Source organism: Enhydra lutris, unplaced genomic scaffold (genome assembly GCF_002288905.1).
Source record: "Enhydra lutris kenyoni isolate GAN:26980312 unplaced genomic scaffold, ASM228890v2 scaffoldscaffold31, whole genome shotgun sequence".
Taxonomy (NCBI): domain Eukaryota; kingdom Metazoa; phylum Chordata; class Mammalia; order Carnivora; family Mustelidae; genus Enhydra; species Enhydra lutris.
In genome coordinates, this window is record NW_019154115.1 from 21,713,886 (window position 1) to 21,730,873 (window position 16,988).

The following is a 16,988-nucleotide window of genomic DNA, read 5'->3' on the forward strand; positions in this document are numbered from 1 at the left end:
TGGGGGCAGCAGATAGTCTGTGAGGAGTACGGAGGAGCCCCCAGCCATGGGGGTCGAGTGGGCCATGCTGTGTTCCAGGTTCTTCGTGTGGAGGTTTGTGACCGCCTTGTATATAACAGACATCCAGAATGACAGCTACTCCTGGCCTCTGTTTGTGTACATGGGCACCAGCTGCGTGTACCCCCTTGTGTCCAGTTGTGCACACACCTTCAGCTCCATGTCCAAGAACGCCCGGCACATCTGTTACTTCCTGGACTACGGGGCCGTCAACCTCTTCAGCCTGGGTATGTGGGGCCCTGCTCTGTCGTCCTCTCCTGGCAACTGGGCTCCCTGCCCCACCCCCTGGGAGTGGAGCCCACCAGAAGGCCTTGACGGGCTTGTGGAAGAGTCATGGGAATGCCTGTGCCTCCTCCAGGTTCCTGATGAGTGTTTTGTAGGAAACTTGTCCAGAGCTGTGCTGGCAAATGTTAACCGATTCAGTGAGGACAAAAGCCCCAACCTTAGGGTAGGCTGACTTGTGCCCAACTTCTGGCCACCAGTGGGACATCCCTGCACATCATCATGGAGTAATTCCTCTCCACAGATAGAGGAAATGCATTAATGGAAAGTTACTACTTTTGTCACTGTTTATGTAGTTTATTATTATATTGTATTATATTATATTATATTATTATATTATATTATTATATATTATATTATATTATTATATTATAAGTTTATGTAGTTGGCGGGGTTTAACAGTCACTTTGTGGGATCTCCAAAACCTTAACTGTTTGCCGTCACAGGCCAGGGGGAGCAGCTCGTGCGTCAGGGCGGGTCTCTCACCAGCCTGGCAGAGAAGAGGGGGTCACGAACCCTGCTTGTCGAGGGGCTTTGATGAGTTTGCCATGTGCTCAAAGTGCCACGGGAACCGAGGGGTGAACCCAAAGCAGACGAGGTTGGGTGTTGACTCCTGAGCCTCCTCGTGTTTTTCTGCCAGCTATGGGGCCCCTTCCTTCTGGCTCCCCTTCTCTCCCCAGCTGGCAGGCATCCATCTGTCCCCAAGTATCCCTGCTCTGACCTCTTATCCCTCCTGCTTCTGCTCCTGTTCCAGGTATGAAAGCAAAGGCCTTGTCTTCCCTTGTCCAAGAGGGTGTCCGTGAGGATCACGTCTCCATCCTGTTTCCTCTCCTCCCTCCCTTCACACAACTCACACACACACACACACACACACACACATGCATACACATACACACATGCACACACAAACACGTGCATACATATACATACATGCACACGCAGACATGCACACACGTGCATGCACAGACACAAACACACACAGGCTTACCATGTCACCTCCCAACCCTCCGTGCTCCCTGAACCACCTCCCTCTCTCTGGTCACAGTCACATCACTCCTGCTTCTCCTCCTGCCTAGTGGACATGTTCTCTTTTTCTCTTCTGCTGGCTCCCTGCTCTGCTCCCCTGGCAGTGGACAAGCTCAGAATCCGGCCTCGGGCCTCTGCTCTCATTCGGGCCGGCATCAGGGTGACTGCACACCGTCCCCTAACACCTCTGGACCAGGCTCTCCCAAACTGTCCTAGTCTACCACTAACCCAGGGTCCGTGTGGTGTGCAGCCCTGTAACCGAGACTGTCCAAATCCCCCCTCACCACCCCCACCACACACATCCACTCCCACTCCCTCAGTGCCTCACCTGGCTCCTGGTTCCACCCCTACCTGGTCTCCCAAGTCAGAATCTGCAAATGGCCCTTGGGTTCCCCTCCCTCCCACTCCCCTGCCATCTTGTCCATTAGTTAGTGCACCCTGACCACAGCCTCCTCTCCATCTCCTGCTCCTCCCCCACTCCTGCCCACTCACCCCCACCAGGCTTCTCTAACACCTACTGACTATGGCTCCCCTCCCACTCAAGACCTTTCAGGATTCCCAGTTACCCCGGATGAAGTTTAGACTCCTTAGTCCAGAGGCTTCCAGAGCCCTTGACCACCTGCCCAGACTCGTGCTAAGAGCAGGCATTTGGGAGTCCCCACTAGACCACACCCGCGACACATCACGGGATTGGCGGAGGGGGGTGGTGGGCGGCATCCTGCAATGCCTGTTTGTGGCCCAGCTGCCTCCAGCCCATCAGTCTTGGGTGAGTTTCTTAACCTCGCTAAGCCCCGGTCCTCTCATCCACAAACTCAGCATCGTATCCTCTTCAGGCACGAAGATGAGCTGAGTGTTGCAGGTGAGGTGCGCAGCACAGTGCCTGGCTCTAAGCCTCTGAGAGGAGCCATTACCACCACTGCGTCCTTGACCTTGACGTCAGTCCCCAGGATGGCAGCTCTTATGATAGCTGCATTACAGGCGAGAATGAGGCACCATGAAGGAAAGTGACCAGGTCATGTGGCATGTAAATGGCAGAGCTCGGGTTTGAACCAAAGTCCTGGGGGGCAGCCGCCACCCTGAACCGTTTCCCTTCCTGTCACTGGCTTTCTGGATTTGTTACTTCCTCAGGGTCTGGTGCCCTCCCATAGGCCTTCACCCGGGAACTTCCCCTTTCTGTCCTTCAAGGATGGGCCCCCACCCGTGGCTTCCTCCAAGCCCCCAAACCGGGACCTCTGGCTTCCACCTCAGACTCCTTGCTCCTTTGTCCACGGCCACCTCTCCTTCCTGTTCTCGATTCTATCCTGTGGAAACCTGCAGTCCTCTAGGGGTGGCGTTTGCTCCCTCTTCCCTGCTTTCCAGCTATTCCTTCCTCTAGGCCCTCCTATGCATTTTCACTAGGTTTGGCTGTCTTAATCCCTCACTCAGAAACCTCCCATGACTCCATATGGCCTCAAGAGGATGTTTACTTTCCTTAGTCTGGAATCCAAAGCTGCCTCTCTTCCTGCTCCCCAGAATGCCCCCTAAAGGGATCTGAGCATGAGAACAATGTGTGTGTGGGGGTGTGTGGGGCGGGTCCCCATGCCACCCTAAGTATTTCTCTGACAGCAGCTGGGTGTCCTACAATTCTGCTCATTTCTGACACCGTCCTCCTGGGGACTGCATCTGTTCCCACAGGTGAAGATCTCGGTCCCCCAAGACTGCCCCGCATCCCCGCGGATGCCAGACACAAGCCCAGGTTGTTACAGACTGACTATACATCTGAGGCCCCATGACCCTGGCTCCCAGAGCTCAGAGAAACATTTTATGTACTCAATTACCAGCTGATTATAAGGGATAGAAGTCAGGAACAGCCAGCTGGAAGAGATGCGCAGGGCAGGGTGTGGGGAAGGGCTCTGAGCTTCCAAAGTGTCCTCTGAGCACGCCCCCTTCCCTGAATCACTACGTGGTCACCAACCAGGAAGCTCTCTGAACCTCTGCTTGGGTTTTTATGGAGACTTCATTCTTCAGGATTGGTGAAGTCATTGGCCATTGGCCTTCCCCTCCCAGAGGTTGGGGTGTGGGGCTGGAAGTTCCAACCCTCTGGTAACAGGGTTCATTCTCCTGACAATCAGGTCCCAAGCCTCAGATACTTTCCAAATCACCTCATTAACATAACTAAAGACCCCTTCCTTTCTCTCCTGGCTTAGGAAGTTCCAGGGGTTTTAGGCGCTTTGTGCCTGGAACAGTGGAAAAGACCAAATATCTATTTCTTACTAGAAGTCATTTGGCTTCCCACTGCCATTTGGGGCAGGGTCTGAGGCTTCCCTGCTCCTGTGTCGCCTGCGGAGCTTGGCGTGCCCCTCAGCCCCCATCAGCATACCCAGAGCGAATGCATCCTGGGCCAGAGGAGACCCTCCTGCTCCAGATTAGTCTGGGGAAGAGTCTATCCCCCAGGAAGCACTTCCCAGCGGAAGTCCCACAGGCAGCCTGCTGATTCCAAGCTCTTTCTGCCTGTGTCACCCGGGGAGCACCACTTGGCTGGCACCACTTGGCCAGCACCTGTCAAATGGGGTCAGAGGGAGAGCTTGAACTTGGTGCGGCCGAGGCCCCGGGTTAGCCCTGAGCTAGGATTCTGGTGTTCTCTGGGTCTTTGGAATAACAGGTGACCATAGGGTGGACCCACAAGGCCCTGGGCGGACAGGCCTGTGGCTGTCTCTCCCAGAGGAGACCTGATGAGGGTAGCTGGGGAGGCCTTCTGGGCCAGGTCCCTGGACACACGTGGTCCCTTTGAAAAGGACAGTGATCTCTGTTCTTTCAAGGGAAAGCAGCAGCAGACGGGTCTCCCGAGGGCCCTTCGGGAACCTTCCTGTCCCAGATTCCCAAACTTAAAGCAATGAAACATCAAGGCTAGCCTCTCACACTCACCTCTCAGCTGGCCTGCCCCCCAGCCCACTGATACCATATGTCTCCTCGCCTTGGCAAGGCCCCTCTCTCCCTGCAACGTCTATCTTTCCATGAGGGGTGTACCGTGTCATAGGTACACTCAGAAAAGCTGGGCACCCTGAGGAGTCATCATGGACCAGAGCTTGGGGATCAGAGAGGGGACTGTCCCTGAACTGCCTCAGGTGGAAGCTTGGCTTTGCCACTTTCTAGCTGCGTGCCCCCCAGGTGGGTTGCTAACCCTCTCTGTGCTGTCACGCTGTCCTCTGTAAATGAGGACAAGGGCAAGGTTTATGGTAGGGGGTGATTGTCAGGATTATGTGAGTTACCCAGAGTAAAGCTCTCGGGCGATGCTGGGCTCATTCTGAGGGGAGGGTTGGGGTAGGCAGAGAAGAGAGGGAAGGTGTTGGGGGGTGGGGAGGGCAAGGCACAAGCCAGGTGTGGTGGCCAGGCTCATCCAGTGGCTGGGGTTGGGCTTCCCAAGGGTCCAGGCCACACTGTGGCCTGGCTTCCGGCCCAATGCTGGTTTTCTCCTCCTCAGGCTCAGCCATTGCGTACTCGGCCTATTCCCTCCCGGACGTGATGGTGTGCACCACCTTCCATGACTACTACATGCCCTTGGCCGTGATGAACACCATCCTCAGCACCGGCCTCTCCTGCTACTCCAGGTACCCGGCTGCTGGGCCTCAGATGGGCGGTGGGGGACGCTCCAGGGAAGGAACGCTCAGAAACCTGGGGCTCCGCTCCAGCCCCGCTTCCCAGGCACCCATCCTGGGCGTCCGAGAGGACTCCACACGTGGCTTAACGCTCTGCTGTCACTGTCTTGAAATGCATAATGACTTTTGAACAAGGGGTCCTGTACTTTCCTTCTGCACTGGGACCTACGAATGATGTAGCTGGGCCTGTTGCGGGACGGATCACTTATTTAGCCTTCTTGGACCTCAGTTTGCTCATCTGTAAAATGGGGCCCACACACCTACCTACCTTGTGAGATGGATATAAGGGTTGTAGGGAACGTGTCCTGCATGCCTGGCCCAGAGGCGGCGCCCCATCAGTGGGCAGTCTGCCGGCGGCGACCGAGAGGGCCCATGTCTAGACACACACACTCGCCGGCCAATGACATTCAGGTGTCTGCCGTGTCCCTGGGGAAGCTCCGTGGCTGTGAGGCTCACGCACATGGCTGGCTCTCATTCCCTCTGGTTTCTCCCTCCCACTCAAGAAAGCTCATTGGAGTGTGAGTACCAGAGACGTTGTTTGGGGGCTACTGACTCTAGTTTACTAAGCTCTTTGTAAAAGCCAACTGCCCACATTTCCGCTTTGCTGAATGATTTAGGAAACCTTTTCAAGTGTAGTGTTGGGGGGACAGCCCTGTCTGGATGGCGCCGGGGTGCTGGGTGCTGCCCGGGCTGGGGGCACTCGGGTGTGGCTTAGGAAAAGGCTCATGGGAGGCTGACAGGTTGCACCCAATCCCCTAACCCCAATCTCAGTTCTGGGGAGCCGGCTGGAGGTTCCCCATTGAACCACTGTCCCCCCGCCCCAGGAGGAAAGTGGGGGGAAGGGAAGCTTCTGTACCTTGTCTGCAATCACTGTGGCTCTCCCTTTCCTCGGGTGACACTTGGGTGTCGTAGGACCAAAGGTAAGAAGTTTTCACAAACTGGACAAGCTGGTTTTCTGTAAAAAAATGGAAGGATAGAGATTCTTAAAGAGCATCAAGAACACTCGCTCCAACTTGTCTCCACTTGCCTGTCTTGAGACCGGTTGGGAGCGTGGAGTTGCTTTGCGTGGGAGGGTGTCTCGTTTCTAGACCCAGTGTCAACAACGAGGGTTTGTTCATCCCATGAAAACAAGCCTGGGGGAGGGAGTGGGAGCTGAACTCTCTTCCCCTTCCCTGGCAATGCAGAGCCCCCCTACAGCTGTGAGGACAGGGGGTCCGCCCTCAGGGTGGAAACCCAGTCAGACCTCACCGGGTTATTCTTGCCTCCTCCCCACTTCCTCAAGGACGCCTGTCAACTAGAAACTCTCTGGAGCTCAGCCTCTGTGCCAGGCTGGAGCTTCGAGGGCTGCAGGGGCAATGGGTAGGAGGGGGTTGGGCCCTGCCTCGGGTGAGACAAGGCGTAACACACATAGAAAAGTAACCCAGATGCCAGCAACAGCCCAGGAGAGATGAAGCCTGGAGGCACGGGGCACAGATGTGTGGACAGGACACACCTAGCTCTGGTCCCTGGATGAGTCATGATCCTGTCTCGTTAGCTCCTGTTGGCTGTGTAGCTGAGCTCTTCGGAATTTAGGATTGGAGAGAGGTGAGCACTGTGGGCTGAGGGGGCATGGAAGGCTCCATGAGTGTTGAAGGAACAGTCCTAGAGTTCATGATCCAGGACAGTTTTCCTAGGAATCCCCAGTGCAAGTTAGCTTAGCTGCCTTTTTTTTTTTTTTTTCTTAAAGCTTCCTGAATCATCTATAAGCCACCAGGGTGGACGGTTTTCTTCTAGCCAGAAGTCCATCCTAGTTGTTAATAAAAAATGGGTCTCCTGGATGTGGCATGCCTGTTACCTTTGGACAAATTTATTTGGCAGGGCAGGCTGGCAAGGAATCTCATGATGCCTGTGTTTGGAGGGTTCTCCCTTGTCAGTGAAGTGAATTATTTCTGTTTACTTATGGGACACATCTGTTGCTATTCCATGTATCCAACCATTCATTCATCCACCTTCTCGTTCACCATCCCCCTACTTAACCACCATCTATCCATCCATCTACCCAACCAGCCATACACCTATCCATCTACCCACCTGACCCAGCCAGCCATCCATCCTTCCACCTACCTGTCCACTCATCCATCTGTCTACCCAACCACCCATCCACTCATCCACCCATACATCCATCCATCCTTCCAGCCAAACAACCAAACAACCAACCAGTCAGCCAGTCAACCAAACAACTAACCAACCACTCACTCAAGATTCCTTAAATGCCTACCATACTCCAGGCATCATGTTAAGATCTGGGAATAGCAGGAGGAGTGAGGCACAGCCCTTGTCCCGAGAGAGCACCCAGTGCAGTAGTCAAAGCAGATTCCCCAAAAGCCCACATGGAGTCATCATTTCCTCTAAGGGCCAGAGGAAATGGCATATAGAGTATAGTGTTACAGAATATAATGTATGCAAATAATGGTAATACAAAATGATACCTGCTACGATATACAAAGTTCTGCAGAGCAGTACTGGGACTGATTATTGAGGGAGGTTGAATACCCGAGCTGGAGAGGAGGGAAGGGCCTTTGGGACAGAGCACACAGCCTGCACAGGGGAGGGAGCGGGAGAAGACGGCCCTGGGTGGCAGCAGGGGGCTTCACAGTTGCTGGAGCCACACAGCTGGAAGGAGGAGAGTGGCTAGAGAGGGTCTCTGACAGTGGCTGGGATTTGACGTGCCTCTTGTGCCCTGCTGTGGCCTGGTCCTGTGCTGGCGAAGGCCAGTGATCTCCACAGGAGGGCCATGCCATGAGGGGCTTCCAGGTGTGTCTGTGGCTGCGGGCGTGGGGGCCTGTGCTGGAATAGAAGCCTAGGAAGAGGTCCAGAGGCAGAGTGGGATGTCCCATCAGAGGATCCTTTGGTGTCCCTTCTCGCCTGGTCCTCTTCCCTTTCCTGTTTTCATTCCCTTTTTTGTCTTCAGTGTCTGAGGAGTGAGAAAGCTGGCTCCTGGACCAAGAGAGACTTGGCCCCCATTCACTTGAGGAGAAGCAGGTGGAGAGAAAGGCCAGGGCCCCCTGGGGTCCTGGATTTCATGGACTTCTGGCTTCACCTTAAACAAGGACATCTGAGAAGATGTCTTGGGATGTTCTACCATGCTAGGGCTTCAGAGTATTTTCCAAGATTTCTCTCCTCGCCCTCCTCCTCCCCCAAGCCCACCCTCCTTCTCGCCTGGGCTCCATCAGTTCATGGTGTGTCCAGGAGTGGTCAGAGAATGGCCATTCCTTCCTTGAGCAAGAAGCAGACCACAGACGTCCTGGGTGGTTTTTAGTTATTCACGTGCTTACTAGAATATCACGGTCTAATATCACAGCATTCATTCCATTATACTACCTGTCCTTGAGGTCAGTCTCCGCATAGAGCACTGTGACTCCCTTGAATCTAGTGCAAATGAATGTTCCAGAAACCCACCTGCTGCTTCTGTAGCATTTGAGAAGGGAGATGGAGAGAACACATGACCTCTCTGTCGCTCTCAGAGCAAGATGGGGTGACAGAGACCTGGCCTGCTCATCCTGCTGGACACCCAGAAGCCCAGCAAGGCCTTCTCACTCCCTTAGGGACGTCAGTCACCCAGAGTTTGCTGTCCATCACAAGTCCCTGTAGGCTCTTTATTCACTCATCTAACGTGTCCAGAGGTTGTTTTATTTTGACAAATAGTTGCTCAGTGAAATGCCCTGTGGTCAGTGCTGTGAAGGAGAGAGGTGACTTTTCATCCTTGGTGGAAAGTGGGCTACGCCGTGAGAGCCATGCCGGGGCGGTGGGTGGAGCTGCGGCCCACAGCAGACCAGGGAGGGGGTTCGGAGGTCAGAGCTGGAGGCAGGAGGCTCACAGGCGGTCAGGGGTTCTGAGGGCTCAGCCAGATGACAAAGTGCTACTAGACCCAGAGGCCAGCACGTGGAAATAATGTCCGTGTTCTGCGATGTCACCCACACAATAAAACAGCCATAACCACACCACACACACACACACACACACACACACACACACACGCGCGCGCGCGCGCGCGCGCGCGCGCGCACACACACATCTCTCTGCAATGGAATGTTTCCAAAGGCCCGCTGGTCAAGCCCTGGTTCCAGAATTTGCTTGCACCTCCAGCCGGCTTTGTTGCAACAAGATTTATCAGCTTCTAGAACAGACCCTCTCCTGGTGGAGGCTTCTGCCAAAATCCAGTGCTTCCTGCCAACCTGGTTCTAGGCAGATGAGGCCTGACTGCCTGTAAACCGGTCTCTCCACTGGGCTGTGCAGGGACTGGCTTACCAGGTGGGGCTTTGGAGACTGGAGGGGAGGGGGGGCAACCAGTGCTTTCTTTGGAGGATTCTGCAGCTCCTGCCCCTCCTTCCTGGAATCTCTGGCTGGGGCGACACCCTGTGGCTAACTGTGGAATTGCACCTTGGTAGTGGGAGGCCCCTCTCTGTGGCTGCTGGCCCTTCTACCATTTATTCTCTGTTGCTGTCTCTCTTCTGTTCTGCTTTTTCTCCTTTTTTCCCCCTGTAGACTCGGCTTGGCAGATGGAGAGGCTGGTTCGTTTGCCCCTGGGGAAGCAGTTTATCAGGCCGGGCGAAATGTTGTCTCAAGTCACAGGAAATCCATGGTTTGGGGGATGGCCCTCGCCAGCCAGAGCCAGCTTTCTTCCTGTGTAAGTGGTCACAGAAAGAGCGTGCTTTCGTAGTGAGCACTCTTAGAACCCAGGAAAGATAGATGGTGACCATGCATGGGGAGGGGGAACGGGCTTGTGGTTGGACTGGGTTGGCCAGGGTAGGCTGTGAAGGCTGTTGAGACAGGCTCTGGCTGTGGAGGGCAGTGGGAGTATGTCCCATTTTCTCCCTGGGGCAGAGCGGGTATAGGCAAGGATGAAGGCTGGGTAGTAGTCCAAGGCTGGCTCAGCCTGCCGGAGGGGTGGGGGTGTGAAACTTGGAAGCCAGACCGCACTGGGTGTAAATCCTAACTTTGCCTCTTATCAGCTCATCTGACTTTAGGCAAGTCTCCCAGAACCCGTCTCTTCCCTCCTGTTCCTGTTCCCTGGCACAGCTATAGCTCTAAGGTGGGGATGGGGAGAGAATGAATCCCACTACACACCTTTTATTAAAAGCTGCCATTTATCAAGCGTTCCCCTGTGACGTGAGCAACTCCTTGCAAGTATGGATTATCAAATCCTTGCAACAAGCCCATGAAGGGGTACAGTTGTGGTCCCTGTGTTACAAGTGAGGACTTTGGGGTGCACAGAGGTTACCTAACCTGCTGGGGGTCACATGATCACGGAGGGCTGAGGCAGGACTCGAACCCAGGCTGTCCAGGTCAGACACTGCCTGTGAATCATGGCCTGGTGTGGCCTCACCTCTCCCAGGGCTGGTGGTTTACTCCAAGGCTGGCGGGTCTCGTTTGGGAGGATGATAAGTTGAGGTCCCTTATTTCTCTTCCTCCTTTTTCTTCAGCTTCTCTTCCTTCTCTACCCCATGCCTGCTGTGTGTTTCTCTGACTTAGGACGGGGTCAGGAAAGGAGAGACATGCACACATACGCTGAAAGTTGGAGCTTATCCCTGGAGGCTGTGGGGCTTCCCCGGGGCCCACAGCAGCTGCCTCTTACTCTGGAGCAGGGATCCTCAGGCTTGGCTTCCCAGAGGGCTAAACGCATCAGCCTGGGGGACATGAGGGTCCCCTGATGGCTCAGGGGGTGGATGTGGGAGTCTCTGCACTGTTCCAAACCAAAGGACATGGGGAGCAGAGAGCTTTGTAGTCAGGTGACTGCACCAGCTATGGGGACAGGAGTAACCTAGCCAGGGGCCAATGGCCTGGGCTGGGTGGAGCCATAGGTTGTGTTTGGTGGGGAAAAGGGCAGGCTGTGGGCTGGCACGGGTCATCTGGGGAACAGGGGTGGGGAGCAGTGGTGGGACACGGATTCCTTCCCAGCTGGAGAGCGTGCTGAGGGGCAGGACTGTCAGGGAGGGCCTCCCTTGTCTGACTCACTGTCCCAGAGCAGCCATCCCACCAGCCTTGGCGCCCTGACTTTGCATACCACCTTTGTGGGGACCCCTGTGGGGACAGAGGGAGGACCCAGCTCTCCACAATACACTGTGGTATTGAAGCAGGGACCTGCCCTGTCCCGTGGCCTGGGGCCCGAGCACGCCTTACCTGAGCCCCAGTGCAGGGCTGTGGTTTTGTGCAGAGATCTCCCTGCTCCTCTCCTGCCCTCCTTGTATCCAGCCTGTCCATCTGCGCAGCCCCATTCCCCTCACCCTGGGCTGCCAGCCCCACCCTGGCTGGGCCCAAGCCCGCTGAGGCCCCATCAGCCTCCGTCTGGGAGGCCCTGCCCTCTCTGCCACAGTCAGCACCACTCATTTTAAGGTTTGGTTCATCTTCGGACTGGAGGGGGGTTGATGAAGTGGAGGGGGAAAGGCCACATTTACTCAGTTTCCCCAGGCTAGTGTTCCTGGGTGTGGCACTAAGGATTCCAGAACCTTCTCCCAAGTCATTAAACACTTCCCTGAACCAAGGGCTTCTGCACAGCAGTCACCTGGACAGCTGACTAGTCAGACATCTCATCTTTCCCAGACGTGCTCGCCCCAGGGACCTATGCCTGGGGGCCACCCACGCCCCACAAATCTCCCTGTCTTGTTATTACTGGACTTCGAAAAGGCTCTGGCATTTAGATAACTGCCTCCTGAAGCTCCTTTCCAGCCCAGTACCTCCTTCCTGGCTTCTTGGGACACCACTGCTTCTCATGATGCGGCCCCAGGAGATGGTTTCCCCTGAGGCCTTCCCACATGCAGCCATCGTGGCAGGAGAAGTAGACGAGGCCAGTGGAGAAGCTGCTGGCCTCAGGAGGAGGGTTGCCCCAAATACTTGCCTTCTGTTGATGACTTGCCCTCGGTTACTCATAATGCGCATGCGTGTGTGTCATTTAATGAAAATGTTTTCATTCCCATTTCTTCCCCCTTTTCCTTTCTTGATCTAGGTTTCTTGAAATCCAGAAGCCTGGGCTCTGTAAGATGCTTCGCATCCTTGCTTTTGCTTATCCCTACACCTGGGACTCCCTCCCCATCTTCTACAGGGTAAGGGCCAGGCTCCATCTTTTCCCTGCCTGTTGGCAACACCAGGGACCCTTCCGTTTCCTAAGCTCCTGGGGATCAGAGTGCCATGCTGGTCACTGCACATGGGAGTCGAGACCTTCCTTAGTAGAGGGTACATAGTAGTTAGGAGACAGCAGGAACATATGCCAGACCACAGACGATGCATCAGTGGCCAGCACTGACTATGGGCTCAGAAGTAATCATGGAGGGCTGCCTAGGGGAGGCAACCTGGGCTTTAGTGGAGGGACCAGGAGAGCAGGCTCTGGAGGCAGATCTCTAATATGTACTCACTGTAGGACTTTGGCAAGTTATGTGCCGTCTCTGTGCCTCAGTTTCTCTCAGCTATAAAATAGGCATGATAGTAACACCTTGGTCCATCAGCCTGTGGGGAAGATTACATGAGGGAACATATAAAATGCTAGCCAGTGACAAGTGTCCAATAAACGCATTATGTATTATCATTAATTAACATACTAGTAGCAAAGGAAAAAATGTGAATGGGGGGTCTTAAGGATAGGTGGGGATTAGACAGAGAATAGGTAAGAGAACAGGAAGAGGGTGTAGGAGGGACACAAGAAGGGGGAGAGTCCAGACACTCTCAAATTAGATGGACCCGAGTTCAAATCCCAGTCCCACTCCTCACTGGCTGTGTGACCTTAGGCAATGCACACAACCTCTTTGAGTCTCCGTTTCCTCATTTGTAAATGAGGCTTCACTTAGGGGAGGGTTCACTTAATCCACACATCTGAAGGGCTCAGCCGTGCCTGGAACATGGCCTGCACCCAGTGAGGGTTTCCTTTCCCAGGGGCAGCCTGAGGTTTGATGCTTGAAGCAGGGACAGAACAGGGAGGGTCAGAGCAGGCTCCACCTGTGTGGGCCCCAGGGGAGATTCCCCTGATCCTTCCCCAGGGACAGAGAACATGTACAGGAAACTGGAGCAGAGAACAGGCAGGTCCCACGCACCAAAAAATCACACCACAGAGGTCCGCGTTATGGACACTGTGTGCTCTCTGGTGCCGGGCTGTGGCAGACGGTGGGCAGTGGGGTGGGGAGGTCTCATCCTGAATGGTGATGATGAGGACACAGGTTCTGGAATCATCCTGCCTGGATCCGGATCCTGACGTCATTGCTCATTCGTGGTTTGCACATCACCCTCTGGCCTGGCTTCCTCATCTGCAAAATGGGAAGCTAGAGTCCGCCTCATGGTAATTGTTGAGGCGGGGCTCTGATGAAATCACGCAAGAAAGGGACTGGCCCAGTGCCCCGGGTTAGTGGCGGCAGCTGTCGATGTTCACAAAGATAATACAAAAGCGATGCTTAACTCTTAAACAGCATCATGGCCATAATTAATACATTTTGATGACTCAGAAGGCCTTCCAGGGATTTCTGGGCCTTAATCAGGAACATGAAAGTAGGCGACTCGCCGGTAAGAGGTGAGTTCAAGGGTGAATAGACCACTTTTTACTGTACTTACGTTTTACCCCCAGATAGTAGAGTAGCAATAGGTCTACTAGGGTTTTTCTTTTCCTTCATTTCTTTCCTTTTCATTTGTTCCTAAATAACCCAAAAGTCTTTATGAGCATTTGGAGGATTAAAATACAGTTGCCCTGGGTCTCGGATGATCACAGTCAGGATGGGAATTCTGCTCTCACAGTCCCTGAGAGTTCCCTTTCCAAGCCACAGACCTGAGGCATGAGGGCCTTGGCCTGTGGCATCCACACATGTGCGCAGAGATGTCTTGAGGTGATGAGAAGGGAGAGGGCCTCTGCGCAAGACCTCATGTTTCTTTAACTGCCCGCAGCTGTTCCTGCTGTCTGGGGAGGGTGTGCAGAATGAAGCCATCTTGAACCACCAGAAGCACATGGCCATGACCCTCCTGGCCTCTTTCTTCTACTCCGCACACCTGCCAGAGCGCCTGGCACCCGGTCGCTTTGACTACATCGGTGAGTGTGGTGGGCGGGGAAGCGGGGGAGGCCCTGTGGCCCGGGGTCCTCCAACCCAGAGATGCCGGTGTGTGCGGTGTGAAGGGGAAGCAGGGGCAGGAAGAGCGGCATTCCTCAGGAGCTTGTTTAGGAGCAGGCCAGGGGAAGCAGAACTGGAGACCAGGTTGTATGCAGCCAGCAGATGGCAGGGCTCCGAAGGTGGGGGAGGATGGAGAGCAGGTGGGTCTAGGATTTAACCCATTCCTATGGGCTATGGGGCCCGAGAGTGCCATTCTTACCCAGAACATGAAATCCCATTGTTGAACAGACACTGAGGGCAGCCCCGGAGAAGAACAGGGCAGACAGTGCTGTTGGCTCTGAGGCAACCAGATGGCAGGAACCGTGCTAAGGAGGGGAGAGTGTCTGTCTCGTTCGGGTGGGCACAGTGGGGCCAGGAGGCCTGGTAGAGCAGTGGTTCTCAGGTTTGACCCCCAGACCATCATTTTCTGCATCATCTGGGAACAGGGAAATTCTCGGACCCCCGCCCAGACATCCCATACCAGAAGCTTGGGGCCAGCGGCCCAGCACTCAGGCTGTTCTACTCTCCAGGGGAACCTGAGCTCACTACAGTGAGAGAACTGATGTGGTGGGGGAGGGGCCGTGTGAGCCCCGGGACCTCCGCCTGCTGGGAGAGTTCCTTCCCTCCCTGTCTAGGGAGGCAAGGTGGGCACTGGCTGGAGGAGGCACCCTTGGGTGCCACTTCTGTGAGGTTGATAAGTCCTGGGGACCAGTGTTCCTTAGATAAGCTGTCATGGGCATCCAAAGGTCAGCCCCGTCCTTGAATGGTGGGCAGGGACCTTAGTTCTCCCCAAGCCCATTTTGCCCAATGATTTTCCATCTCCTCCCACCTGAGACGTGGCCACATTTGCTTCATTGATTCTGAAAAGACCTTCATCTCTTTGACTTACTCTCTCCTACCAGGAGGCATTGCAAAGACCAAAAGGCTGGGAGGGCAGGTTCCCCCCCAAAAGGAAGGAGACAGGAGGGCCAGGGGACTGGAACTTGCCAGCAGGAGCCATGTCCACCTCCCCAGCCCTGCCTAGATGAAACAGAGGGGTTGTATCTGATGTCTGGGCGCTGCAGGCAAAGTCGTCCTGGGCCTTGTTTTGCCAATGCCCTGGTTTCTTAATAATGTTTCATTCATTCACCTTTAGTCCTATCCTCTTGGGCCTCGGGGTACAGAGCAGAAAGACACCCCTATGAAGGAACATTTGCCAGACAGTTGTTAATGGCAGGTCACCAACAAGGGACTTGGAAAGTTCTCTGTCTTGCATTCATGGAGTCTGCCAGACATGAGCCTCCCTCTCCAGTGTGGGCCAAGGTGCTGATTGGCAAGGGCCGGCTCAGAGAAAGTTCTTCCACGTTCCTGGGGGGGGGCCAGAGTGCTGAGATCACTTTTCCTGCCGCAGTCGCATCTCAGATACATCCTGTGCCCGTGGCGTTTTCTGTCTTTGGCTCTCCTGCTCTGGTGGGAGACAGGTTTGTGCCTCTGGGAGCTCACTCAGCTGGTCACTTCTTTCTGCTTGGATGTGTGTCCTTGGAGAGCAGGGCTCTCTGCTGAACAAGAAGCACTTTGCTGCATCCCAAATGGACTTGGTAATTCTACCAGCCCCCGAGTATAGCCTGAGCGAGGCAGGGGCAGCTTGACTGGGCACAACTTCTTCCCCAGGGGACACAACCTGAGGGGCTGGCAGCTCCTGCCCTAAGGGGCTCATGGGCCACCCATCGGAGAGGGCCCTCACTCCCACACTTCCATTCCTGTCTCTGCTTCTGCTCCAGACTGCAGGTGCCCAGGCTGCTCCCTTCCTGGGACACAGTTATCAAATACTTACTCTGGGGTAAGACCTGGGTGTATGACTTCTCTCTCTCTCTCTCTTTTAAAGATTTTATTTATTTATTTGACAGAGATCATAAGTAGACAGAGAGGCAGGCAGAGAGAGAGGAGGAAGCAGGCTCCCCGCTGAGCAGAGAGCCCCATGCAGGGCTCAATCCCAGGACGCTGGGATCATGACCTGAGCCGAAGGCAGAGGCTTTAAGCCACTGAGCCACCCAGGTGCCCCTCATTCTCTCTTTTTACTGAAAGAATCCTTTTTGAACTCTTGTGTTGTATCCGGGTGCTAGGATGGCCATAACAAAGAATCACAGACCTTGGGGCTCATACCACAGAAATGCATTTTCCCACGATTTTGGAGGCCAGGAGGCTGAGACCAAGGTCGGGGCGGGTTTGGGCTCTCCCGAGGCTTCTCTCCTTGGCTTGCAGATGGCCCTCTTCTCGGTCTCGCTCACATGGTCTTTCCTCTCTGTATGTGCCTGCCCGGGCCCCCATCTCCTCTTCTTAGAAGGACACCAATCACCGTGGGTCCAATCTAGTGATCTCATTTTAATGTAATTGTCTCTTAAAAGATCCTATCTCCAAATACGATCACATTATGAGGTACCTGGGGTTGAGACCTTGACCTTCAGAACTGGGGAGAGGGAGACACAAGTCAATCCATGACACGTGCTGTCTTCTCATCTTCTGGTTTCTAAGGGTTGTCCCACACACAGTCCTCGGCCCTGGGCAATAGACTCCTTTCTTCACCAGTACCAACTCAGCGCATCCTTGCCCACCCCCACCCCTGCCCCCTCTGCTGGCTAGCCAGGGTCCTGCAGGGCATGGGGAGGAAGTGTCCCCTGTCATGTGTGGGATTAACCAGAAGTAGGAGGCTACCTCCTAAGTCTGGCTGGCCTCTCCTTTGGCACCTCACCAGTACCAACTCAGCGCATCCTTGCCCACCCCCCCCCCTGCCCCCTCTGCTGGCTAGCCAGGGTCCTGCAGGGCATGGGGAGGAAGTGTCCCCTGTCATGTGTGGGATTAACCAGAAGTAGGAGGCTACCTCCTAAGTCTGGCTGGCCTCTCCTTTGGCACC

The 16,988-nt window shown here is 54.7% G+C and overlaps 1 protein-coding gene across 1 annotated transcript in view; it reads left to right on the top strand.

Moving 5' to 3' along the window:
- The window catches only part of LOC111153318 (progestin and adipoQ receptor family member 5), a 57,228-nt gene that overhangs the window by 39,115 nt on the left and 1,125 nt on the right, over positions 1–16,988 (top strand). The window contains exons 4-7 of the mRNA XM_022512264.1: positions 79–284; positions 4,826–4,952; positions 11,983–12,079; positions 13,899–14,040. Coding sequence (XP_022367972.1) covers positions 79–284; positions 4,826–4,952; positions 11,983–12,079; positions 13,899–14,040 — 572 coding nt within the window. The remainder of the gene's footprint in view (positions 1–78; positions 285–4,825; positions 4,953–11,982; positions 12,080–13,898; positions 14,041–16,988) is intronic.